Source organism: Scyliorhinus torazame, chromosome 7 (genome assembly GCF_047496885.1).
Source record: "Scyliorhinus torazame isolate Kashiwa2021f chromosome 7, sScyTor2.1, whole genome shotgun sequence".
NCBI lineage: Eukaryota > Metazoa > Chordata > Chondrichthyes > Carcharhiniformes > Scyliorhinidae > Scyliorhinus > Scyliorhinus torazame.
Genome location: NC_092713.1, coordinates 289,959,488 through 289,985,413, shown reverse-complemented (window position 1 = coordinate 289,985,413; position 25,926 = coordinate 289,959,488). Strand labels below are relative to the sequence as shown.

The 25,926-nt window shown below is 44.2% G+C and overlaps 2 protein-coding genes across 4 annotated transcripts in view; both read left to right on the top strand.

Annotated features, from left to right (window-relative positions):
• The first annotated feature begins 836 nt into the window (after positions 1-836).
• spcs3 (signal peptidase complex subunit 3) lies at positions 837-16,565 on the top strand. The gene is given in 5 exon segments (XM_072512592.1): positions 837-1,063; positions 3,765-3,820; positions 3,823-3,851; positions 9,001-9,116; positions 16,292-16,565. Coding segments are annotated over 5 exon segments (477 nt in total). The 5' UTR covers positions 837-920; the 3' UTR covers positions 16,425-16,565.
• Positions 16,566-24,525: 7,960 nt separating this feature from the next.
• The window catches only part of hmgxb3 (HMG box domain containing 3), a 105,392-nt gene continuing 103,991 nt past the window's right edge, over positions 24,526-25,926 (top strand). For 2 of the 3 annotated variants that reach the window (XM_072512591.1, XM_072512588.1), the window contains exon 1: positions 24,526-24,683. The gene's annotated coding sequence lies outside the window, so the exon portion shown is untranslated. Of the gene's footprint in view, positions 24,684-25,355; positions 25,379-25,926 lie in introns of those variants that run through there. The other variant, XM_072512589.1, reaches the window with a different exon arrangement.

Below are 25,926 nucleotides of genomic sequence, written 5' to 3'. Positions count from 1 at the left end.
TGTTGGGTGAGGTTACTGGGTTATGGAGATAGGGTGGAGGTGTTGACCTTGGGTAGGGTGCTCTTTCCAAGAGCCGGTGCAGACTCGATGGGCCGAATGGCCTCCTTCTGCACTGTAAATTCTATGATAATGACTTGCCGAGCCTGGCTCATGGCTAGTGTCATTCATTTTTGTTTACACTTATAACCTGTTTTGAGGGGGGACAGCTACAGATGTTTCAATGTTTTTGCAGGTTGCCAGTTTTGCTGATCACATCTCACTTTGCTGGACGTGGACAGTTGGACTTTCTAGAATGCACCCCACATCAGGAATGAATGCCATTGCTGGTATGCCAGTCAGGATGAGCCTTTCATTATAACGAGTTTAACCGTCAAAAGTCATTGGCGTATTTTATTTGGAGATCTGAACCTTAAGGGGGGCAGAGGGTGGCACGGAAGCACAATGGTTAGCACTTGTTTCACAGTGCCAGGGACCCGGGTTTGATTCCTGGCTTGGGTCACTGTCTGCGGCGTCCGCGCATTGTCCCCGTGTCTGCGTGGGTTTCCTCTGAGTGCTTCAGTTTCCTCCCAGAAGTCCCGAAAGACGTGCTTGTTAGGCGAATTAGACATTCTGAATCTCCCTCATTAACCAAACAGGTGCCGGAGTGTGACGACTAGGGGGTTTCACAGTAACTTCCTTGCAGTGTTACTGTAAGCCTACTTGTGATACTGATAAAGATTATTATTACATTATTATAAGATGCGGATGTAGGGTTGGGAGGTCTTGAGCTGGTGCAGTGTGGTTGAAGGGAAACATGGTGGGGGGTGGCAGTGGCGCGGGAACCTTTATTCTGAGCCGCAGTGGTGGCGCCGGAGTGTTTTGGGCGCTGGGGCTGTTCGCACAGCCGCACCTGGAGCCGGCGCGGGAAGTGGGGGGGAAAGATGAACAGCCTGGTCGCGCGGTTTAACTCGCTGTTCGCCTTCACACTGATGGTGATGGCGGCGCTGACTTTCTTGGTGTTCCTGAGCACAGTGTTCCAGCAGCCGCGGGTACCGGTCAGCATCCATGTGGGCGGCATCTCTCTGTGAGTGTGGGGCCGGAGGGGGGCTGAGGAGGCGGCGGGGACCGTCCGACAGTGGGAACTTGGCCTTGTCTCGGCTATAACCTGATGATTGGGTGGGGGGTGGAAAGAGAAGGCCGAGGGGGTGACCCAAACAGGCGGGTCTTCAAAATGATGGGAAGGCGATTCCGTTTGTGAGGAGACCGGAAATATAACTTCAGTAAAGACCTCGGGAGCATCAGGCGAGAGTGGTTAGATTGTGGGACTTGCAAGCGCAGGAAGTCGTTGAGGTGCAAGTCTTTTAAGGGGAAGCAATGATGGAGAAAGGAACAGATGACAAGCTAGCAGAATCAGGTGAAGCAGGATGGAATATGCCAGCATAGAGCAGCTAGACCAAAAGGCCTGTTTCTGGGCAATTGTCAGGAGTGTTCCTTTGACCAACTGCTCAGCTGGATTTATTTTATCGTATATTTAGTTTGTCTGCGATTTATCTCGTTTGATAACTCTAAATATACAGTCCTCTCTGAGAATGGGGGTTGGAGACTGTGCCATGGCTTCTGAATATTTATTCTCGTCCTTCGTTAACATGTCCCCATTATTATAACTTCAACAATGTTATTGGTTTGTTACTTTCGATATCCCGATCGTTAATTATATGCTGGTTTTCCTGTATGTTACAATTTAAAATGCTGTTCTGAGGACAAGTGGTAGAAACTGCTGCATAGCTCCTTATTGATTTATTAGTTGTACTTTATTTGCTGAAACCTAGAGCAATAAGTTACATTTATTTAGTATTGTTGTATGGGACCAAACAATACCAGAGTGTTTATGTTGAGCAGAAGGAATCTGAAGCACAAAAAGGTACATTTTGAGGAAAAAGAGAATTTAGGTAAGGCAATGAGAGTTCGAGACATGATGGGGAGAGCCCAGGGGTATGGTGGCTGAAGGCTGTGACACCTATGGTGGAGCAACAGAAAGGGGGGAGGGGGGCACCAGCAAGCAAATAGAAGAGCAAATGATGTGTAATTGAACATAGAGTGAGGCTGAGGCAGAATTGACCAACAAACAAAGAACAATACAGCACAGGAACTGGCCCTTGACCCTTCAAGCCTGCGCCAATCACGTGTCCTATCTATGAGTCCCAACTCTGCTCACTAGACTTCTGTACAGCATTGAATGGTTCCACATCCCCTGCGTTTGTAAGGCATTTAACTGACATTCTTGTCTAGTTGCATGTGGGCAAGCTAAAATTGTCCATAGTTTGGTGTATGTTGGGAATTCTCAAGAGAGATTGCAAGGATGGATGGTTGGTAAATGAAAAACAAAGTATCATACTGTTGTGGTAAAGGATGCATTTCTGTTATAGCAGAGTAGAGAAAACTTTATTCTGCATCTTACTTATTAACACTTTTCCCAAAGAATGTGAAGATTTTGAAATTGATGTGCTGATGCACAGGGAGCCAGTAGAGATGAAACATGTGGATAAAAGCAAATTACTGCAGATGCTGGATTCTGAAACAAAACCAGAATATTGGACAATCTCAACCGGTCTGACTTCATCTGTGGAGAGAGAAGGGAGCTGGCAAACCTGCTGAAATTGTCCAGTATTTTCTGTTTTTGAAACACTTGGATGTTGGTTGTATCAGAAAAGATGGAACCTACAGAACTCCAGATGAGTTTGACTTTTGTAGGTTGGGAAAAAAAATCAAACCTCATGGTAGCAAAGGTACAAATGAGAGTTTTAACTACATTGGAATTCTGGCCAAGTGATGTTTGGTTGGGTAGCTTTTGTGTTGGAGCAACATAGAGTTTGAAGCTGAACTGGTGCTGAGGAAGATAGTGACCTATTAATTCAGACTGTGTGGACTTCTTATTTAATCATACTATCCTACTGGCATCATTTTTACTTAATGTCGTCTTCGTTTTTCATGAAAAGGATTCATATTATGGCAGCTTGCTGTTCTACCATTACTGTTCATCTCTTCATCCACTATTCATTTTATTGTCCCATTCCTTAATTTGTCATTTTTTGAATGAGTGTAATTTTTGAGTGTGCAATTTTGGAAAGCCAAGCCATTTTGTTTTTAAATCCTTACCTATTTTGATGTGCTGGGTGCTCCTGCCCTTGTGCCTCTTGATCAGCACCTGCTGGAGTGTTTGCAGCAGATTGGTGTAGAGCTTGGGATTGATATTTGGTTTATTGATGCAGGAGAATAGTACAAAGTAAGAAGTTTAAAAATGAGTATACTTGTAGGTGTCTCTCCTGATCCTACCTCCTTCAATGTATTTCAGTCTTGGTGTTACATTTTATTCACCAGCGTTCTTTTTTTCCATTCATATTTACTGTCTGTGCTCCTCATTGTCACCTGGTCCTTTAATCCTCTTATTTTACAGCATATTCTATTCAATTTATCCACATTATGAAAAAAGATTGCTTCAAAGCTTATCACCATCAGACAGTTTGCGTGTCATGTTTGGATGATCATGACTTTGTTCTACCAGCAGGAAGAATGGGAATAGAAAAGAAAAGTTATGATAGTTTAGGTGTACTAAATAGGTTACTCATGTTTGCCTCCCCAATTTACTTTTCCAATAAAGTGCAGACATAATGGTAACATTCCTATTAATTTGCTTTAAATATACACCCATTACTTTTACATACTGTGTGGCATAAAATTCCCTGAAAATCCCTGCAGTAATTATGTCAGAATTATTACTCTTTCAGTGTGAACGTCATCATGCATGAAGGATGCCACCCCATGGATTTGATTGTTGGGCACGGATTACAGCAGCAGGTGTCAGTTTAAGCCAGGTATTATGTGGGCTTTGCTATCACAATTTATAATATAACTTGATTAATTGAATTACTACCTAATGGCTCCCTCCTGGCCAACTGCTATCTTGCATTCATATTGTCCGTATCAGCAATATTTCACATCAGTGAAAATAACCCTGTTATTATTGTATGAAAGTGTCTGTGGCAGCCACCAGTAAGTGGTGCACACTTCTCATAGCTGTTTATATTTCTCTTCACTGCAAGTCCAAAGATAGAAAATTTTGCAAAATGACTGAGTAATTTATCATTTTTAAAAAATCCTGTTGCCTTTTCTGTATTTAAATTGTAATGGGTGTATTCCAGAACATTGCCTAGGTAAATAAAACCCATAAAATAAAACTTTGTGAATTTTCACAGTATTAAATAAAAGCTCCAATTATGTGAAATGACAAGGTAAAATCTTTTCTGCTGCAAATGTGGGGAATATAAGAGCATAGTACTGCGAGGGAGGAGAGGAAGCGTGTTGCCTATGTTTTCGAGTACATTTTTTGTTTCTATTTCAGAAGACAATATGAAGATTACACTGGAAAATATGATTTAGGATCTATCAATTTTAGCATTTATGTTGATATCCTTTTTACTTCATTCACTGTTCTGTTCATCAAGTTAAGGACTGGGATACTTGGTTCGGTGTAGGAATGTAGGAATTACTAAATGAAAAAAGATCACTGTCCATCTAATTTGTCTCCTACCATCCCGGTGGTTGCATGGTACAAAGATAATGATGATATTGTCTAATCATGACAATTATTTTACAAAATTCACTGACAGCACGTGAAGCATTAATACCTACCTGCCTGACATTGGTTATGTAATCTTAAACCAGAGAAATACTCCAAGCTAACCAGGCTAAAAAAGAACATGGTACTGTTTCCATTGGCAGGCGAGTCAGTAACCAGAACATATAAAATAATGGGCAAAGAAATTCAGAGGAGCAATGAAGAGACGAGTTGTTAGGATCTAGAATGCACTACCTGAAAAAAAACTTGTGAAAGGGGTTCCTTCAGCATCTTTAGCAATGGAATTAGATATAAGCATGAAAAATAGAAAATTGCTGAACTAATGCAGAAGAACAAGGGAGAGGGGTTAATTGAATCGTTCTTTCAAATTCAACACCGGCACAACAAACCAAATGGCCTATTCTGTGTTCTTTGGTTCTAGGAGGTGAAACAACCCCAAACTGTGGAGATATTTGGGAATCTTGGATCCAAAGTCACCTGTTCTCCACAAGCATGTTACGTTTACTATATGTCATATATTGCTCGTATCACAAAATGCATATAAATAGGAGCAGGAGTAGGTCACTTGGCCCCTCGAGCCTGCTCCGTTATTCAATGAGACTGATCTGACCGTACCAACCGCACAGTCCTGCCTACTCTTGATAACCTTTCACTTTGTTAATCAAGAACCTATCTAGCTCTGCCTTTAAAATATTCAACGGCTCTGCTTCCACTGCCTTTTGAGGAAGAGAGAGCCAGTGACTTGCGAACCTCTGAGAGAAAAACATTTTTCCTCATCTCTGCCTTAAATGGGTGACCCCTTATTTTTAAAGTGACTCCTAGTTCTAGATTCTCTGACAAGAGGAAACATCCTCTCCACATCCTCCCTGTTAATATCCCTTAGGATATTAAAAGGTTTCAATCAAGCTGCCTTTTGCTCTTCTAAACTCTACTGCAGTGTTTTTCAAACCTTCCTTCTGTTATGGGCCAGGGTTTAGAAAATTCCAAAGTATACCATGGAGTTCACCTGACCCACGACTTTTAATAGATTTTGGTTATGGGGAGCACAACGGTCCACTCTCCAGGTGTTATGTAACAGACCGTAAGTATTTTTAAAACAAAACAATGTTTATTCTATGAACCCAGTTAACATTTTATAAACACACAGTAAACATCTTATCAACTACCAACACACGTAACCCCACAGATACGATACTCTGTAGATAACCCTTAATACCTTTCCTAGCAACATCCATAAGTTAAACCCTTTTTACAAAGACAGCAGGTTTAAATTCTCTACTGAAACAGGTATTACTTTGAAATCAAGTCAGCTGAAGACATTCTTTAGCTTGTAGAGAGAGAGATCATTTCACATCTGCTTGCTTTGAATACAGCTCTCCAACTCTGAAAACGAAACCAAGAACAGAACCACAAAGCTGCCTTACAGCTCAAAACGAAAGTAAAAGACAGCCCAGCTCCACCCACACACTGACATCACTGCAGCTATTTGATCAACACCCGTTTATTAAAGGTACATCCACCCGACATTTCGCAAAACAGACTTTTGCCAACCGGTCGACCTATGCGACTCACTCCGATCGACCGTTGCGGCTCACGCTACATTCGCTTACCTTTGATGCAGAAAGGGAGCCTGCTTGGTTCTCGTGATCTCACTTCAATCAGGTTCACAGGAGGGGAGGGCAGAGTTCAGCTTGTGCCGTCTTCATCTTTGTGAGAACGTAAAATCCAACCTCGCACATGTAAGCTATCGTGAAGGGCAATAGAAACAAAATGCTTGTTTTACTCAGCACTGGATACTCCTGGGAGACGCTCCTCCAGAATGCTGACAGCCTCATGGGCTTCAGCCATGTTTTTAATGTGCTATCGCAGGTCAGGAATAGCAGCTTAGTCTTTTCATTTGGAGTCAGCTGTAAGGTAATAACTGATTGTGGGTCTCAACCTCAAAAGGAATTTTCACCCACCACTTCTCTTTCAAAATCTGAAACTTCTCTCATTTGCCAATACTTTCCTGCATAAAACACACATGGACTTTGCATTGTTGTTTGCATTGGCACAATTGACAAAACCAGACCTCAAGAAATCATATTTATACTGCTTTGTTCCCGAGTTAAGTTTCTTCTTTGTAGGCGATTAACCAAAGATCCTGGAGGTCTGTGCAGAGATAATACTAGCACTTTTGTGTCCTGCCCTGACTCTCCTGATCAGCTCTCTCCAGCAGATTCCGTTGTGAGATCCTGGCCAGGAGATGCACTGCCTATTTGTGTCTCTGGCTGTCTTTCACTTGTAAGGAAACAATTTTTCACAGTCCTCTTGCCTTGCTTTCCAACAGTTAGCAAATTAAAGAAGCTCTTCTCCATGATTTGGCGCCATAACCACTTACAGGGTGCTTGACGTCAAATGTACGTGCAGGGCGCTGACCTTCTCACTGCTACCGCTTCTGGCCATAAGACTGCACACAACCTTGTTTCCTTATTATTTAAAAGGTGGCATGGGCAGCCATTCTCAATAAAAATGCTGGTAGCGGCTGTTGTGCATGCTTCTCTCATGATTGGGCCCACCATGGGAATGTCGCAACCGATCACTCCACAACCCTCCCAATACCTGCCTACGACCCACTTTGAAAATCCCTGCTCTAGTGGATACAAACCTAACCTCTCCAACCTTTTCTCCTAAGACAACCTGCCCATTACTCATATTGGTCTACTAAACCTTTCTGAACTGCTTATAAAGCATTTGCATCTTTCCTTGAATAAGGAGACCGATACTGAACACACTGCTCTCGATGTGGTCTCACCAATGCCCTGTTCAACTAAAGCATAACCATCCAGTTTTATAATCAATTACCCTCACAATCAATGAGAACATTCTTTTCGTTTTCCTAATTATTTGCTTTATCTGCATACTAGATCACTGAAAGAAGTGTACCTCATTTGAAATTTGATAGTATTGATTCATTCAGTGCACTTAATTTACTACCATATCCCTACGGAACCTGTCCCATAGATTTACTGCTTGCTCATGGAAATAATCTTTCTAAATTATAACGTGGATGCAGAGTGAAGCTGCCTATACTCTCCATATAGCATGCCCAGCCCAATCTGAAAGGCATCCCTCACTGCACCAGTATTATCTTTTTCCCCTCGCTCTCTCTCCAGCCATTTTGTTTGGATTGGTAATGCAAATTTAGTGGTATTAAATGCTGAATAATGGTTAACTTGGAGAATGACCAAATTGGCTTCATGCCTTAAAGCCAGCAGAGGAGATTCATCTCCTCACTCTGGGCTAGATTTGAACCAAATTCTATTAGACTTTTCAAATTCTCTAATTTATTTTTTGTTAACCCATTTTTCTAATCTGCCTCCTTTGAGTGTAGATTGCAGAAAGCGTCTTCTTTGGCTGCTGTCATCGCTTCTCGGCCTTTTGCCTAAGATCAAGTGTCAGATCAAGCCCAACATGAAGTGCAATGCTTTTTCTTGTCAGTTTGGATCTTGTACGTCTCTCTTGTGAAGACCATGAGTTGGCTTCAGTTTTAAATTTGAATTGTTTTTAGAGCAAGCAATGAGATGGATTAAGGGTTTGACCTGACAACTCTGTGTATTGGCTTTGTAATTTTAAGGATGGGATTTAATTTTTTTTTCAAAAACTTTGGCTGCTGACTGTGCACCCGAGTAGCTGTTTTGACAGAAGCATGGATGTGCCCAAGGAAAGGAAAGACAGAGTACAACCGAGAAAGGAAGAGGTCATTTTATATGATTCTCATTTGGCGAATAGCCATTTTGTCAAAGCACTTATTGTAGAGGACTTCTGTTGTGTGAATTTATCCAGAATCTACATTTTCTTTAACTATTTACCTACATCTGGGACCAGTATTCAATTGGAATGTTAAGCAGCTTTTCCTGTATCTCGCAGCGGAATATGCCACAGAGAAGAATGTAAGTTGAATTTGCATAGATATCAAGCGGTTATTGGATAGGCACATGGAGCACACCAGAATGACAGAGTGGGATAGCTTGATCTTGGTTTCGGACAATGCTCGGCACAACATCGAGGGCCGAAGGGCCTGTTCTGTGCTGTACTGTTCTATGTAACACATTGATGCTATGCAGACTGCCTAAAATACATCTATTTAGATGTGCTGTTTACGTATTTTGGTCTTTAATCAGTATTTGTTTGAGTGCGATGTTCCATTTTTTTTCAGTAACCGTTTTCCTTTGTAGTATTGCACAGTAGTACCTGACTGCTTTATTCTGTGCCTCATTGTAATATTTACTTTGACAGTTTAGTGCAGTTTTCTAATTCCTTCCTGCACCTATTTTAAAAAAAAAATAATGTTTTGAAATTTGATCATTCCGATTCGGATTTTGTTGTGTTATCTTTCAATATAGATATTGAATCAAGTGGTTCTATGGGATAAAATCCTTCAGCGAGGCGAGAATCCTAGAATTAATCTTCATAATATGAGCCACAAATATTTATTCTTGGATGATGGAAATGGTCTGAAGTAAGTAAAAAAGAAAATACGCTGAAGAAAATGGGAAGAGGAAATGAAAAGGATTTTGGTGGACTGTATAATCTTTATCATTTGTTCACTGCATTTTGTTGCTATCGGACTTGCTCTTTTGGAGGGTTGGCATTTTGCATCAATTTAGGGTCTTCAATAAAATCATACTTTTTTATATTCGGGATATAAGCTCTCGTGTTTGGGAATTCCAAAACTGTCGTTCAGAAGCATCAGTTGTTGAATTATGGGTCATAAAATTCATAATTCAAGGTCAAATAGTGAACATTTATCAATGTTTGGAATAATCAAGGAGAACCAATGTACATTTGCTGAAGTCGGGTAAGGCTTGGCAACTTTGTTTTTTTGAAGTTAAGTGAATAATATGTAAGATGTTGAGAAGCCACAAAATAAGGTACCTCATGGGACGGTTATACTTTTCTGTGGCTCTGCTGTAACTATGGCAATCAGTGAGGTTGCCCTCCTTTCTTTTGATATCTATATTCTAATGCTCAGAGTCGCCAGGTATCAAATGATACCACCACAAGGTTCAACTGGCTATCGATCAAAGAGCCAAACACCAGTTAGTTAGTTCAAGGTCAAGGGTACTTTATTTACACCCACAATTGATCATGCAACATACACTACTAGTTAACTACACCTATCGACTAAGACAACCTGTACTTAACTTCAGGCACCCGGCTCAGGTCAGAGGAACAGTGGCTGTTGTTCGATTCTGGATCTATCGAGTCTGGAGGAGTAACTGCTGCTCAGCCAGGCTCATCCGTCTGGTAGCGGGCGTTGAACTTGGACTTGCTTCTGGTGGTGCTGCGATTGGAGATGGGCGGTGCCGGGGCGCCAGGTACAAAAGAGGACGAACACATGGTGGACTCTCTGCTTATGCTTGGGGGTTTTCACGCTCTTTTGGGTGGTCCTTCAGTTTGGACCACACTAATTGGGTGATCCCTGATCACTATGTTCGATTTCGAACCAATAAATGGGCGGGTGCCTGGATGGATAGGGTGTCCCAAGCGGTCACTGACCCTACTGTTTACACTTCCATAGTACAGGGAGTGGTGCCGAAATGTCTGGGACTGTACCGGTTGCTCAAGTACCAGTCCTTTGTCTTGGTGGAGATGGGCCATCAAATGCTAATCGGTCCATCAACATGTTAATTGGTCGGAGTTTCGATACCGTCTGGATTCCTCACTTGCAAATATACATTTCAGGCCCTGAGCCTGTCTGAGTCTTGCTCTGTCCATTTTACCCACCATGCTTTGCGAGCTTCTCTGTTCCTGGTTGTAAGTGGCCATCCCAGATGGCTACAGCTCCCTTCTCCTACCCACCCTCTAGAAACTACCCTGTCGTGAATTCCCCTTAGCGGTAGAAGCAGGAAGGTTGATAACTGTCTATGCAGAAAGTTGCGCACCTGCAGATATCTAAATTTGTTTCCCTTCACCAATGCAAACTTCTCCTCCAGTGCCCTCATACTCTGAAAGGTCCCCTCTATAAACAAGTCCCCCATCCTCTGAATCCCCACTCTTCGCCATATTCGGAACCCCCCATCCATACTCCCCGGGGCAAACCGGTGATTATCGCAGATTGGGGACAAGCCCGATGCTCATACTGCTCCCACATATCTCCTCCATTGCCCCCAGGCTCTCAGGGCCGCCACCACCATGGGGCTGGTGGAGTACCGCACTGGCGGGAACGGCAGAGGCGCAGTTACCAGCGCCCCCAGACTTGTGCCCTTGCATGAAGCCGTCTCCATACGCACCCATGCCGGACCCCCCGCCCCCGCCATCAGCCACTTCCTAATCATGGCTATGTTGGCTGCCCAGTAATAATCGCTAATGTTCGGCAGCGCAAGCCCGCCCTCTCTCCGACTCCGCTCAAGCATTACCCTCCTCACTCGCGGGGACTCTTCCCCCCCCCCCCCCCCCCCCCAAACACACACGAAGCCCGCAATAACTTTATTGACCCGCTTAAAAAAGGACTGTGGAATAAAGATGGGGAGACATTGAAATACAAACAGGAATCTCGGGGGGACAGTCATTTTCACCATTTGGACTCTCCCAGCTAGGGACAATGGGAGTGCATCCCATCTCCGGAAATCATCTTTCATCTGATCCAGCAACCGGAGTGCCAGCATTTATTGCCCGTCCCTAATTGCCCAGGCAGTTCCGCATTGCTGCGAGTCTGGAGTCACATTAGGCCAGACCAGGTAAGGATGTCAGATTTCCTTCCCTAAGGGACATTAGTGAACCAGATGGGTTTTTACGACAATTTGGATTGGATTGGATTTGTTTATTGTCACGTGTACCGAGGTACAGTGAAAAGTATTTTTCTGCGAGCAGCTCAACAGATCATTAAGTACATGGGAAGAAAAGAAAATACATAATATGGCAACACAACATATACAATGTAACTACATAAGCACTGGCATCGGATGAAGCATACAGGGTGTAGTGTTAATGAGGTCAGTCCATAAGAGGGTCATTTAGGAGTCTGGTGACAGTGGGGAAGAAGCTGTTTTTGAGTCTGTTCGTGCGTGTTCTCAGACTTCTGTATCTCCTGCCCGATGGAAGAAGTTGGAAGAGTGAGTAAGTCGGGTGGGAGGGATCTTTGATTATATTGCCCGCTTTCCCCAGGCAGCGGGAGGTGTAGATGGAGTCAATGGATGGGCGGCAGGTTTGTGTGATGGACTGGGCAGTGTTCACGACTCGCTGAAGTTTCTTGAGGTCCTGGGCCGAGCAGTTGCCATACCAGGCTGTGATGCAGCCTGATAGGATGCTTTCTATGGTGCATCTGTAAAAGTTGGTAAGAGTCAATGTGGACATGCCGAATTTCCTTAGTTTCCTGAGGAAGTATAGGCGCTGTGCTTTCTTGGTGGTAGCGTCGACGTGGGTGGACCAGGACAGATTTTTGGAGATGTGCACCCCTAGGAATTTGAAACTGCTAACCACCTCCACCTCGGCCCCGTTGATGCTGACAGGGGTGTGTACAGTACTTTGCTTCTGGAAGTCAATTACCAGCTCTTTAGTTTTGCTGGCATTGAGGGAGAGATTGTTGTCGCTACACCACTCCACTAGGTTCTCTATCTCCCTCCTGTATTCGGACTCATCGTTATTCGAGATCCGGCCCACTATGGTCGTATCGTCAGCAAACTTGTAGATGGAGTTGGAACCACGTTTTGCCACGCAGTCGTGTGTGTACAGGGAGTATAGTAGAGTAGTGTTTCATGGTACTCTGGATTATTAGTCCAGTGACAATACCACTATGCCACCGCCTCCCCTATGTGAACAGGAGAAATAGGAATTTGGGTGCCAGAAGCAGCATAATACAGATAAATGTGAAGTAATAGCATCTTGCTTTCTCTCCTATCATCCCACTATGAGCTCACCTTGTCCATGTGACCGACCTCTTGCTCCCTTGACCCTATTTGTTGAACTGCTCATCACCTAATTTTCCTTGAGGCCTGTTGCTAGTTGACATTTGAAATGGTTTTCTCTTCTCAGGCCCTAGCTTTCAAAATTTCTGCTATTGACTTCTCCTCAGAATTACCACCCCATTTCAATCTTCCTTCCTTCTCAAGTCCTTGACTGCAACGTTGCCAACCAAGCCATTCCCTGAACTCCATGTTTGAACCTCTATAATTAGGTTTCTGTCTCGCACTGAATCAGCCCCAATCCATATCACAAATTGCATCCTCTGCGATTCTGACTGTGGTGTACTATCCTATAACCTCTCTGCAGTCTTGAAACTCAGTTTACCAGACTGATTCCTGGCATGGCAGTATTGACGTATGAGGAGAGATTGAATCAGTTAGGATTGTATTCGCTGGTGTTCAGAAGAATGAGCGGGGATCTCATAGAAACCTCTAAAATTCGAACAGGACTGGACAGGGTTCATACAGGAAGGATGTTCCCAATGGTGGGTGTGTCCAGAACCAGGGGTCACTGTCTGAGGTTGCAGGGTAGACCATTTAGGACAGCGATGAGGGGAAATGTCTTCACCCAGAGAGTGGTGAGCCTGTGAAATTCGTTTCCACGGGAAGTAATTGAATCCAAAACATTGTATGGTTTCAAGAAGCAGTTAGATATAGCTCTTTGTGTGAAGGGATCAAAGGATATGGGAGAGAGCGGGATTAGGCTATTGAGTTGGATTGATCATCAGCCATGATCATAATGAATGGTGGAGCAGGCTTGAAGAGCCGAATGACCTCCTCTGCTCCTATTTATTCGATGTTTCTATCTCCTCCAATGTCTCTTTGCTGCTATTTCAGTAAAACTGTTCTCATTTGGTACAATCTTAGTCTGCAACTAAAGCTAGAGCATCTTAAGCAATTACTTTTTCTGTGTCATTCTTCATCTGCATAATGCCTCTTGTTGACATAATCCCAAAACCTGGATTTAACATGTACGTGAACACTACCCAGCATTATCTCCACTACTTTTCTCAACCACTTCACTGTTTGTATGTTGTCTGAATGAGCCACAATTTCCTCTACTTAAACATTGAGAGGACTAAAGCCTTTTAGCCCAAGCCAAAGATCTCCCTCCACACCCATTGTCTCAGATTGAACCAGACTGTTAGTAACTGCGGCATCCTTTTAGACCCACAGTGAACTTCTGGTCCCGCATCCTGTCCATCACAAAATTACCTACTTTTACCCACAAAACTACTCGTTTCCAGCTCTAGGTCAGCTCATTTGCTGCTAAGTCCTGCATCTGTTCCTTTGTCACCTCCAGACATTACCAATGTATTGCCATTCCTTTACTGTCTCTGGGTCAAAGTCCTGGAACATCCTCCCTCATAGCACTGTGGGCGTACCTGCACTTCATGTGCTGCAGTGGTTCAAGAAGGCAGCTCACCGCCACCTTCCCAAGGACATTAGGGATGGGCAATAAATGCTTGCCTACCCAGTGAAGCCCTTAAATGAAATAAAAAAAGTCCAATGCTCCCTTGGCTATCTTCACATCCTTCATAAACTTCAGGTTATCAAAAACTCTGTTGTGTTTGTACCCCGACCTGGACGAAGGCCACTTCACCCAACGCCCCGTGCTCACTGATTTACATTAGTTCCCATTCTCCCAGTGTTTCAAATTAAAAATGTTTGCCTTTCTGTTCAGATTCTTACATGGCAACATCCCTTCCTATAGATTCATAGAATTTACAGTGCAGAAGGAGGCCATTCGGCCCATCGAGTCTGCACCGGCTCTTGGAAAGAGCACCCCACCCAAGGTCCACACCGCCTCCCTATCCCCACAACCAGAAACCCCACCCAACACCAAGGGCAATTTTGGACACTAAGGGCAATTTATCATGGCCAATCCACCTAACCTGCACATCTTTGGATTGTGGGAGGAAACCGGAGCACCCGGAGGAAACCCACGCACACACGGGGAGGACGTGTAAACTCCACACAGATAGTGACCCAAACCGGGAATCGAACCTGGGACCCTGGAGCTGTGAAGCAACAGTGCTAACCACTGTGCTACCTTGCTGCCCCGGAGAAGATTTTAGTCATCTTTATCTTCCGCACCTTATGTCGCCTTCTTTGACTCGGTATCAATTTTTAACTAATTACACTTCTGTGAAACCTTCAAACATTTTTCTACATTAAAAGTGTGTACAAATGCATTGTTTTTATTGGAGGGGGGAACATGAATGCAAGCACACATTCAGTGAGAGTATACAGTCAATGGTGAGAATGATTAAGTACCTATAACTTCAAGTACAGTTTCAACTTTACTGCAACATTGTAGTTTATCTTCCCTATAGAATCATAAAATTTAAGCCATGGAGCCAGGCCCTTCAGCCCAAACTGGTCCATGCCAACCAAAAAGCCCATCTAAGCTAATTCCATTTGCCTGCATTTGGCCCATATCTCTCAAATCGTTTTCTATCCATGTATCTGTCCAAATGCCTTTTAAATGTTATCAATGTCCCTATTGTTTCTGGATCATTCTTATTACTTGGAATAAATTTGCAATTTTTGCATATAGTCCATCAGCGAGATAGTTTTCTGCATAAAGGACATCCATTGCAAAGTAATTCACTCGGGGAACTGTGGCATACTGGCCGACTAAGTTCATAAATGCGGGCCTGTACAGTCTACTTTTTCTGTGCAAATGTTGGAAAGTGTTGCGGGTGGGTGGTGGAAGGTAGCAACTTCCAGTCTCAGCCTCATTTAAGATTGAGAAACTACTGTATGGGAATTGTGAATCTTTGAAGTAGAAATACATTGGGATCCTACAATAATAATTACTTGCATTTTTGTGCCTTTAACATAGTGAAACATTACAAGTTGCTTCACAGGAAAGTTATCAAAATAATTTGACACTAAACTATGTATGGGGATTTTAGGACAGGTGGCCAAAAGCTTGGTCAAAATGTTTTGAGGGGTGTCTTCAAGAAGGGTAGAGGTGGAGAGTTTTGGGGAGAGAACTGCTGAGCTTGTGACCTAAGGGCAGCACGGTAACACAAGTGGATAGCACTGTGGCTTCACAGCGCCAGAGTCGGGTTTGATTCCCCGCTGGGTCACTGTCTGTGCGGAATCTATACATTCTACCCGTGTCTGCATGGGTTTCCTCCGTGTGCTCTGGTTTCCTCCCACAGTCCAAAGACGAGCAAGTTAGGTGGATTGGCCATGATAAATTGCCTTTAGTGATCAAAAAAGTTTAGGAGGGGTTATTGGGTTACGGGGATAGGGTGGAAGTGAGGGCATAAGTGGGTCGGTGCAGACTTGATGGGGCGAATGACCTGCTTCGGCACTGTATGTTCTATGTTCTAGGCAGCTGAAGTTATGACCACAAATAGTGGAGCGATTAAAATTGGGATTGTGCAAGAGTGCAGAAATAGTACCAATATGTTTGTGACATTACAATGATATTCCTTGATACCTTCCATTCCATCAATATCATCTTATTTGTTGAAAAGGCTTTTAAAAAAACTACTCTGGACCTATAAGCAGCATCCCATGATGAAAAAAAGTGTATTTCTCATCTCCAAATGACATTTCAGAGCAAACAAAAGGGGGATTTTCAACATATCCTAATGTCAATCTAAACATTTAGTGTTGTCAAGACCTTGTTTTTGGAATTGTCAGATGATTGTGATTTGAACGATGTGCAGCTACCGTTAATTTGTTTTTTTACTTTCTTCCTTCCACCTAGAGGAAATCAGAATGTCTCCTTGTCCCTTTCGTGGAATATTGTTCCAAATGCTGGAATCTTGTATCTAATACCTGCATCTGGTCAGAAAGTAATATCATTACCCGAAAATTATGACAATTTCAGAAGGTGTTGATACAAAAGAAAGGGTTGAATACAGGACTGGACCATGTAATTCTATTTGTAATGCTACTTACATTGCCATGTCTAAACCTTTTGTAATTTAATTTAATAATGCCCATGCCCAATGTTTTTAATAAAAGACAGCTGAAGAAAATGCACCACCCTTTTTACTTATTATTGTTTCTCGTCAAAAGTTGACTTATGGTTTAGTTTTCTTCATTAAAAGTGGCTTTTATTCTGTTTGAAGTGTGGGATTAGCGTATAGACCTTGAGAATAGTCTTTTGGTGCAGTGTCAGCGCCAAATTGATCTTGCAATTAGGAACATCAAAGTTTAATCATTACTTTCGCCAAAAGCTGCTTTTAATTATTGAAGAAGTTAAAATATTTTGGCATCAATTTTATTTTTCACGAGTCGAAACTTCCTGGGTGGTCTATTGGGTGAATGCGCTGGCTTGTGTTATACAGAGGCAGTGCAGTAGAGATCCAGATTCAATTGGTGTGAGATAATTCTTTGGTTATAGCCAGGACAGGAATTGGACAGTTCACTTCGCTATGGACTAGGAGAGGGGCACAGAAAATCAGGTTACGTTTTTGCAAAGTGTATATTTTTGGACATGCGGTTGTTGAAGATAGGATCAAACTGCACAGAAATTCCCCTCTTGGTTGCAAAAAGCTACCAAAATTAGTTTGTTAGGAAGATTGTCGGTGTCTGGGGAAATGTGGCCTAGAAGGAATTTTTAAAACTTGATATTTTGGCAGGAATACAGATCTGTAGTTTTAGGAAATCGTATTTAATAATTTAATAACATTTAATAATCTTTTTATTGTCACAAGTAGGCTTACATTAATACTGCAATGATGTTACTGTGAAAAGCCCCTAGTCGTTACACTCTGGCGCCTGTTCGGGTACACAGAGGGTTAATTCAGAATGTCCAATTCATCTAACAGCACGTTTTTCTCCCCAAAATTGCCCCTTTGTGTCCAGGGTGTGCAGGTTAGGTTATGGGAATAGATGATGAAAAGAAAACTTGATCAAATTCAACTGCTAAAGCATCGAAAAGGTGTAACCAGGTGAAAGAAGTTGGCCAGCAAATACTGTCGATGCACACTATGCCACACAATCGCCACATTCTGGCACCTGTTCGGGTACACAGAGGGAGAATTCACCTAACAGCACGTCTTTCGGGACTTGTGGGAGGAAACAGGAGCACCCGGAGGATACCCACGCAGACACAGGGTGAACGTGCAGACTCCGCAGTGACCCAAGCTGGGAATCGAACCTGGGACCCTGGAGCAATGAAGCGAAAGTGCTAAACACTGTGCTACCGTGCTGCCCAAATGAAAGTGGAGAATATGTTGATCTTAATGTGTATATATATTATATACATATGCATTGCTTAGGCCTACACGATGGGATGCCCAAGTGTGAATTGTTTCAGCCATATCATTCAGTCACAGACATCCTCACTACTATCGATGGTTATTTATTCACTCAATTTTGATTTTTTTTAAATGTAACATTTTGTGGATAGATGTTCTTATGAAGTAAGAAATAGGCCATTCAGTCTCTGAGGTCTGCTTGACCATTCTATAAGATCAAGGCGGATCTACCTCAAATAAATTATACTATCCCATATCCCTCATCACCTCAATATCCAAAAATCTGTTCAGTTTCCAAAAATTTGTTGTTCTATGACATTAATATATCCAATAATTGAAGAATGTTCTCCAATTTCTGTACAGATTGGCGAAAAAGACAAATCACTTTGAAAGACCACTAATATAAAGAATCTATAACCACAGAAGTTCAAGAAGCCAATACAATTGAAGCCTGGGAGACATGCAGCAGCTATGTATTGTTTTAAAAAAAAATACATTTTAGAGGATCCAGTTCATTTTTTCCAATTAAGGGGCAATTTAGTGTGGCCAATCCACCTACCCTGCACATCTTTGGGTTGTGGGGGCAAAACCCACGCAAACACAGGGAGAATATGCAAATTCCACATGGATAGTGACCCAGAGCCGGGATTGAACCTGGGACCTCAGCGCCGTGAGATATCACCACTATTTTCTCTGATGAAGCTTTAACGGATATGCCAATTCTGTGCACAGAGCTCATGAGGGGTGTGATTTGCTCTTCATTTTGTGCATTTTTGTAAATGAAATGAAATGAAATGAAAATCGCTTATTGTCACAAGTAGGCTTCAAATGAAGTTACTGTGAAAAGCCCCTAGTCGCCACATTCCGGCGCCTGTTCGGGGAGGCTGGTACGGGAATTGAACCGTGCTACTGGCCTGCCTTGGTCTGCTATGAAAATGAAAAGAAATAAGAAAGACTTGCATTTATATAGAGCTTTGTTGTAATACATAGAACATACAGTGCAGAAGGAGGCCATTCGGCCCATCAAGTCTGCACCTCACTTCCACCCCATCCCCATAACCCAATAACCCCTCCTAACCTTTTTGGTCACTAAGGGCAATTTATCATGGCCAATCCACCTAACCTGCATGTCTTTGGACTGTGGGAGGAAACCGGTGCACCCAGAGGAAACCTATGCAGATATGGGGAGAATGTGCAGACTCCGCACAGACAGTGACCCAGCAGGGAATGGAACCTGGGACCCTGGCGCTGTGAAGCCACGGTGCTATCCACTTGTGCTACCGTGCTGCCCAGGGTGCCAGGTTCGTAACGTAGGAAACACAGCATACAGTTTGCGCAAAGTAAATTCCCACAAACAGCAATGTGATAATGACCAGATAATCATTTTGTGATCCTGAATGAGGAATAAATAGTAACCAGGCCACCAAGGATAACTCGCTTATTGTTCTTGGAAATAGTGCTATGAGATCATGTCGACCTGAGGGCCTTGATTTACACCTCAGCAGAAAGGTGAAAGCTTCATCAGCACAGCTGGAGTGTCAGCTTTCGACTTTTCTGCTCAAGTCCTGGAGCATGAGAAAGCCACAATGTTCTAACTCTGAAATGAGAGTCCTACCAATTGAGCTACGGTTAACACAACTGGAGCAAACAGCTGGAGCCAGGAGCAGTCTTTGATAAGGGTGAAGCTATGAGCTGGTGATTGTGCCTGGTGAATATTGTAACCGCTGATTCAATTAGCAGGAGAAAAATTCTGACACTTTTTTTTTACAGCTTCAGTTTGCAATAAAATAACAAAACACAAAGCAAATCCCAATCCCTCTGAAGCCACTATACGTTCCTGGGCAACTAAAGAGGGACAAACGGTTGGTTCACACACAAACCTCCACTCAAATAAATAATGATGTGGAGATGGCGGTGTTAGACTGGGGTGAGTACAGTAAGAAGTCTTACAACACCAGGTTAAAGTCCAACTGGTTTGTTTCAAATCAGAAAGCTCGTGATTTGTTGGACTTTAACCTGGTGTAAGACTTCTTACTGTGCTCAAATAAATAAGGTTAGACAGAAACGGCAGGGCTGGTGATCTGCTGCGACTGACTGCATCATGTGGGATTCTGGAATGCACAACAATCTTGTACACCACATAATAATCTTTATTATTGTCACAAGTAGGCTTACATTAACACTGCAATGAAGTTACTGTGAAAAGCCCCTAGTCGCCACATTCTGGTGCCTTTTTTTGGCTCAGTTGCTGTGCTGGAATTTGAATTGTGGACATTGGGAGGAGGAGGAGCAGGAGAAGTGGTGCGGCATCAGTGAAGGGGAGAATTACTTGTTCCAAGAGGTAATACACCCCTTGGGTTCGACAGAACTCTGGAGTTGGTCAGGGACAGGGGGTGTGACTGCGCCAGGTACGGGGAATCAACGTAGTGATGTAGCCTCAACTCTGACTTTGTCCGATGGGTACTAGTTGTTTACTACCTGTATGAATGAGGAGAAAGATTGCAAGGTGGATGGATAGACTGAAGAATTCTATTCAAGTGGGGGGAGCGAGGATGAATATGTTAGAGATAGGGGAATAGATACTGTTCTCTGCAGCTGCAAATGGTAGTTTCAAAGGTTACCAGAGTTAAGGACATGTCCTTGCAGTTGGAGAGAAACTTGAAATTGGAGGGGGAGAATTCAATTGCTGTGGTCCACATGGGAACTAACAGAATGATGTTCTGCTGAGAGAATGTGAACAGTTAGGGTCCAAAATAAACATAGAACATCAAAAGTAATAATCTCTGAGCCACATGCCAATTGGCATAAACTCAAGCAGATTAGAAAATTATACTTGTGGCTCAAAGAGTGCAGTTAGAAAAAAGGGTTTAGATTCATGGATCAGTCTCGAGGGAGAGTGAACTATTCTGCTGGGATAGGCTCCACTTGAATGGGGCTGGAAAAAATATCCTGGCCAATATGTAATTATGGCAATGGATAGGGCTTTAAACTAGGAGGGAAGTTGGTATTTGGGTGAAAGATTTAGAAATCCAAAGAAAAAGGTCAAGGCAACAGAACAGTTTGGCACTGTGGGTAAAGACAAGCAGATAGACAACCAGAATGGACAGGAAGGTACAGAGTTTAAAATGTACATTGGCGAATAAGGTCATTGCAGGGACCAGAAATAAAAGCATGAAATTAAACGTTCTTTGTCTGAAAGTGTGAAGCATCTGCATTTAGATGAACTAGTACAAATAGAGGTAAATTATTTAGATCTAATTACTATTACCGAGACATGGTTACAAGGTGACTAAAATTGGGAATTAGTCAATCATACCCAGTATTAATTGGTCAATCCCCACACCAAATAACCCTCAGGTTAAACTACAACCTCTTTTGGAGGGTTGGTACAGACTCAATGGGCTGAATGCTGTCCAGCACAGATGGGATTCTATGTATTCAGTCAGCTCTCTAAAAGAGGAGAGTTGCCCATGTTCCTGTGGGACTAACAACATATTATTGGTCAATCCCCACCCCAATATTTATTTTTCAAATCCCCCGATCTTTATACTTCAACCCCCTCCAATCTTTATTCTTCAATCCCCCAATATTTATTCCAGAATCTCCCCAATATTTATTTTTTATTTGTTCATGGGATGTGGGCATCGCTGGGGTTGCCCATCCTTGACGACATTTAAGAGTCAACCTGTGGATCTGGAGTCACACGTCGGCCAAACCAGGTAAGGATGGCAGATTTCCTTCCCTTAAGGACATTAGTGAACCAGGTGGGTTTTTACGACAATGGTTTATGGCCATGAGACTTTTAATTCCAAATATTCTATGTAATTCAAACTCCAACTGCTCTGGTGGGTTTCAAACCCAGGTCCCGAGAGCATTATGCAGAGTCTCTGGATTACTCGACCAGTAACAATACCACTATGCCACTCCCCCCCCCCCCCCCCCCCCCCATAACAATACCACTGTGCCACTGCTGTCGTGTTGGGTGTTCTGGTGTACAAACGATCCAACACGGCTGGAGATGGTGTAACTCAATTTTATTTACTACTTAACTATAACAGCACACTGCTAACTTGGGTACGTGCATTACCAGCTAATCTGTGGACCCTGTCCAATTACTATCTGGGTGAGGCACTCAGCACATGGTGAATGTCTGAGTGGCAGGCTCTGAGCTCTGAGCTGGCTGCTGCTGGAATGAGCGGGAACTGTAGTGTCCCCTGTTTTTATAGTGTGTGTGCTCTCACTGGTGATTGGCTGTGATGTTGTGAGTGTGTTGGGTGGTCCTACTGCATGTCCATCAGTGTGTGTTTGATTGCACCATGATATGCTGATCTAAATATCATGACATCCCCCCTTTTCACAAAGAATATGTGCCTACATGATAATAAATAAAGAAGTGTGGTGAGTGCATCTAATCGTGTGTGCAATATTTACAACAATATGTACATGTGGCTGTACTATATACACAGGAAGGTGCCAGGTGCAGAAACTAACTATGTTACACCAAGAACAAAATCAATGTAATTAACAAACAAAAACAAAATCTTAAAACAGTGTGGCAAAACGTCAAAAACAGTATGTCAGAACAAGTCAGTGAGTCCAATATGAAAAGGTTCATAAATTAAGTCTCTCAGGTGGTGACAAATTTGGGTTGACCGGCAGGGTGGCACACCACTCGTCGTCCGGATCAATGCTGTGCACTGACAGCGGCTGGTGCATTCGACTCGGGGACAGCTTGTTCTTGTTGATGACAGCAACGCGGCAGGGCTCCCTGTCCTCAGTGTCATTGGTCTGTGTGACATCGGGATCGGACTCGGTGAACGTGTGTTGAATTGCCCGAACGTTTCTGCGAGGCTGGTTAAACGGATACGAGTTGGCAGGGTGAGCTGCTCGACAGCAGGCACGTAGTGGCCCAACCTGCCACAGCGTAGGCATTGTCGTGCTTTGGCAGGACATTGCCGCTTTAAATGGATAGAGCCACAGTTGCCGCACGTCGTGACGTCAGTGCGTTCGTTGCACCACTGCGCATGCATGGTGCGGTCTTGCATTGTGCGCACCTGCGCATCGCGTTCCTCTGCGCCTCGCGTTCCTCTGCGCCAGTGTCCCCTCTTTTGGCACGTACAAGCGCGGAAGTCCTCGGAAAGCGTGCGAAATGGCCAGCCTCCTCCAGGCCGCGGCCCGGGGGGGTACTCGATCGTCTGGACCCGCTCCGCCTCATGGGGCCCATGCTGCGCCGTTTTGGCCGACTGCATGTGAGTACCGGCTGGTGACGTTCTCATGGAGGACGCAGGTCTCGACGGCAGTCGCCAGGGTGAGTTGCTTGACCCGAAGGTGCTGATGGCGCAGGGTGTCCGACATGACTCCAAAAACTATCTGGTCACGTATCATGGAGTCAGAGGTGGTCCCATAGCCGCAGGACTGCGCAAGGATGCGGAGGTGTGTTAAGTAAGACTGGAAAGGTTCGTCCTTACCTTGCAGGCACTGCTGGAACAGGTACCTCTCGAAGCTCTCGTTTACTTCAACGCTGAAGTGTTCTTCGAACTTCAGGAGCACCGTCTTGTATTTGGTTTTGTCCTCGCCGTCCGTAAATGTAAGGGAGTTAAAGATGTGGATAGCGTGTTGCCCCGCCGTGGCGAGAAGAAGGTCAATCTTCCTGGTGTCCGATGCATTCTCCCTGTCTGTAGCCTCGAGGAAGAGTTGGAAGCGCTGTTTGAACTGTTTCCAATTGACCCCGAGATTGCCAGCGATTCGGAGCGGCGGCGGCGGGTTGATGTTCTCCATGGTGCAGGACGGCGGATTGCTGATGCGTTGCAGGTAGGTCTCACAGACGCTGGCTTGCGTCCACTTCCGGTATCATGTGTTGGGTGTTCTGGTGTACAAACGATCCAACACGGCTGGAGATGGTGTAACTCAATTTTATTTACTACTTAACTATAACAGCACACTGCTAACTTGGGTACGTGTATTACCAGCTAATCTGTGGACCCTGTCCTATTACTATCTGGGTGAGGCACTCAGCACATGGTGAATGTCTGAGTGGCAGGCTCTGAGCTGGCTGCTGCTGGAATGAGCGGGAACTGTAGTGTCCCGTTTTTCTAGTGCCTGTGCTCTCACTGATGATTGGCTGCGATGTGTATGTGTGTTGGTTGGTCCTACTGCATGTCCATCAGTGTGTGTTTGATTGCACCATGATATGCTGATCTAAATATCATGACAACTGCCTAACCCCCCACCCCCACCCATTCATCTCACTGCATTTATTTGTGCTGCCTCAGCGTCAGGGACCAGGGTATGATTTCGGCTTTGGGTGATTGCAAACACCACACATGTTCTCCCCGTGTCTGTGTGGGTTTCCTCCCACAATCCAAAGTTATGTGGGTGTGGTGTGGTTGTGGGGACAGAGCCGGGGAGCGGGCCTTTATAGAGTGCTCTGTCGGAGACTTGATGGGCCGAATGGCCTTTCAGTACTGTAAGGAGCTTTCCTCTGGATAATTCGCCATCGCCCCGGAATTGCCGCAACAGACCGCTGCGTTTCTTAACAACACTGACAACGCCTTCCAAAGCGCATCTCAGCCGATGATCTTCTCGCTGTCCTGTGGGTGAGCTGCCAACGTCTCTGCCTCTCTCCTCCGTCCTGCTGCCCCGCACCAAGATGGCGCTTTCAGGCCGGCTCCGCTTTGCCAACTGCGCAGGCGCCCAAATCCTGGCCTCCCTGTCGTCGTCACGTCGCCGTTACACGTGCCTACTACGGTTGCTCTGATTGGCCACCCCCTGCCCAGGGTAAATTGACGACGTGATCGGATTGGAGAAATCCAATGTAGTAACGGCGCCATTTTGTCTGTGGAGGCGAAAGGTGCGGAACTGGAATTCTAAAAATCGCCAACAGCAGCCAGGGTAAGAGTTAAAGTATCATTGCGGTGCAGGCTGTGCGCCTGGAGCGGTGCCTTTCTCAGGCTCTGAAGTGCGACTTGGAGACTGCCGGGTCGGCTGGTTTCACCCCTCCCCGCAGTGTGGGCAGTGTTGGCGGAGACACAGGACAATAAGGCTGCAGCTCATTGGCCGTCAGGCTGTGTGTGTTTCTGAGGATGTGAGATGGAGAGAAACTCTGAGGAGGAAGGGCAGAGGAGGGAGAGGAAATATTTGCAATCATCTTCAACCAGAAGTGCAAAGTGGATGATCCATCTCTGCTTCCTTCGGAGATCCCCGTCATTACCTTTGCCAGTCTTCAGCTAATTCGATTCACTCCACATAGTGTGTAGAAATAGTTGAAGGTACAGCAAGGTAATCTAGGCCCTGACGTGTTGCCCCTAGCCAAGCTGTTCCAGTGCATCTAACTGATGATATGGAAAATTGACCCGGGATATTCAGCCCTCAAAAAGTAGGATAAATCCAATCCACCCAATAACCATCATCAGTTTATCACAAATATGCTGGAAGGTGTTTGCAACGGTGCTATCAAGTGGCACTCGTTCGGCAATAATCTGCTCCCCCAATTCTCAGTCTAGCTGACCAAGGCCACTCTGCTGCCCCTGACCTCATTGGGACCTTGGTCTAAACACAGACAAAAACACCGATTTCTCTAGTGTAAGGTGAGAATGACTTCCTTTGGCATCAAGGCAGCATTGGACTGAGTTTTACTTTGGGCATCCTGGAAAAATTGAATTCCGTGGGAATAGAGCGGAATACTTTAATCAGGTTGGAGTTGTATCAAACAGTTCTATCGAGCCAAGTCATCTCAGGCTCAGGGCATCACAGATTTCCTGAGAATAGTGTCCTAAGTCCAACCATCTTCAGTTGCTTCATCAATGACCATCCCTCATATAAGATCAAACTGGGAATGTTCACTGATAAAGGTGCAATGTTCAGCACTGTGCGATTGCTCCGATACTGAGGCAGTTCGTCCCTGCATACAGCAAGATTGGACAGCATTCAGGCCTGGGTTAATTAATCACAAATCACATTCACGCATGGAAATACCAGTATCCTCCCTTGAAGTTCAACAGCATCACCAACTTTGCATTCCCCACATCAACATCTTGGCGCTTAGCACAATCAGGAACTGAACTGAACCGGCCATATACATATTATGTACAAACAAGAAGTTGGAACCTGGAGATTCTGCAACAAATAACTTTTA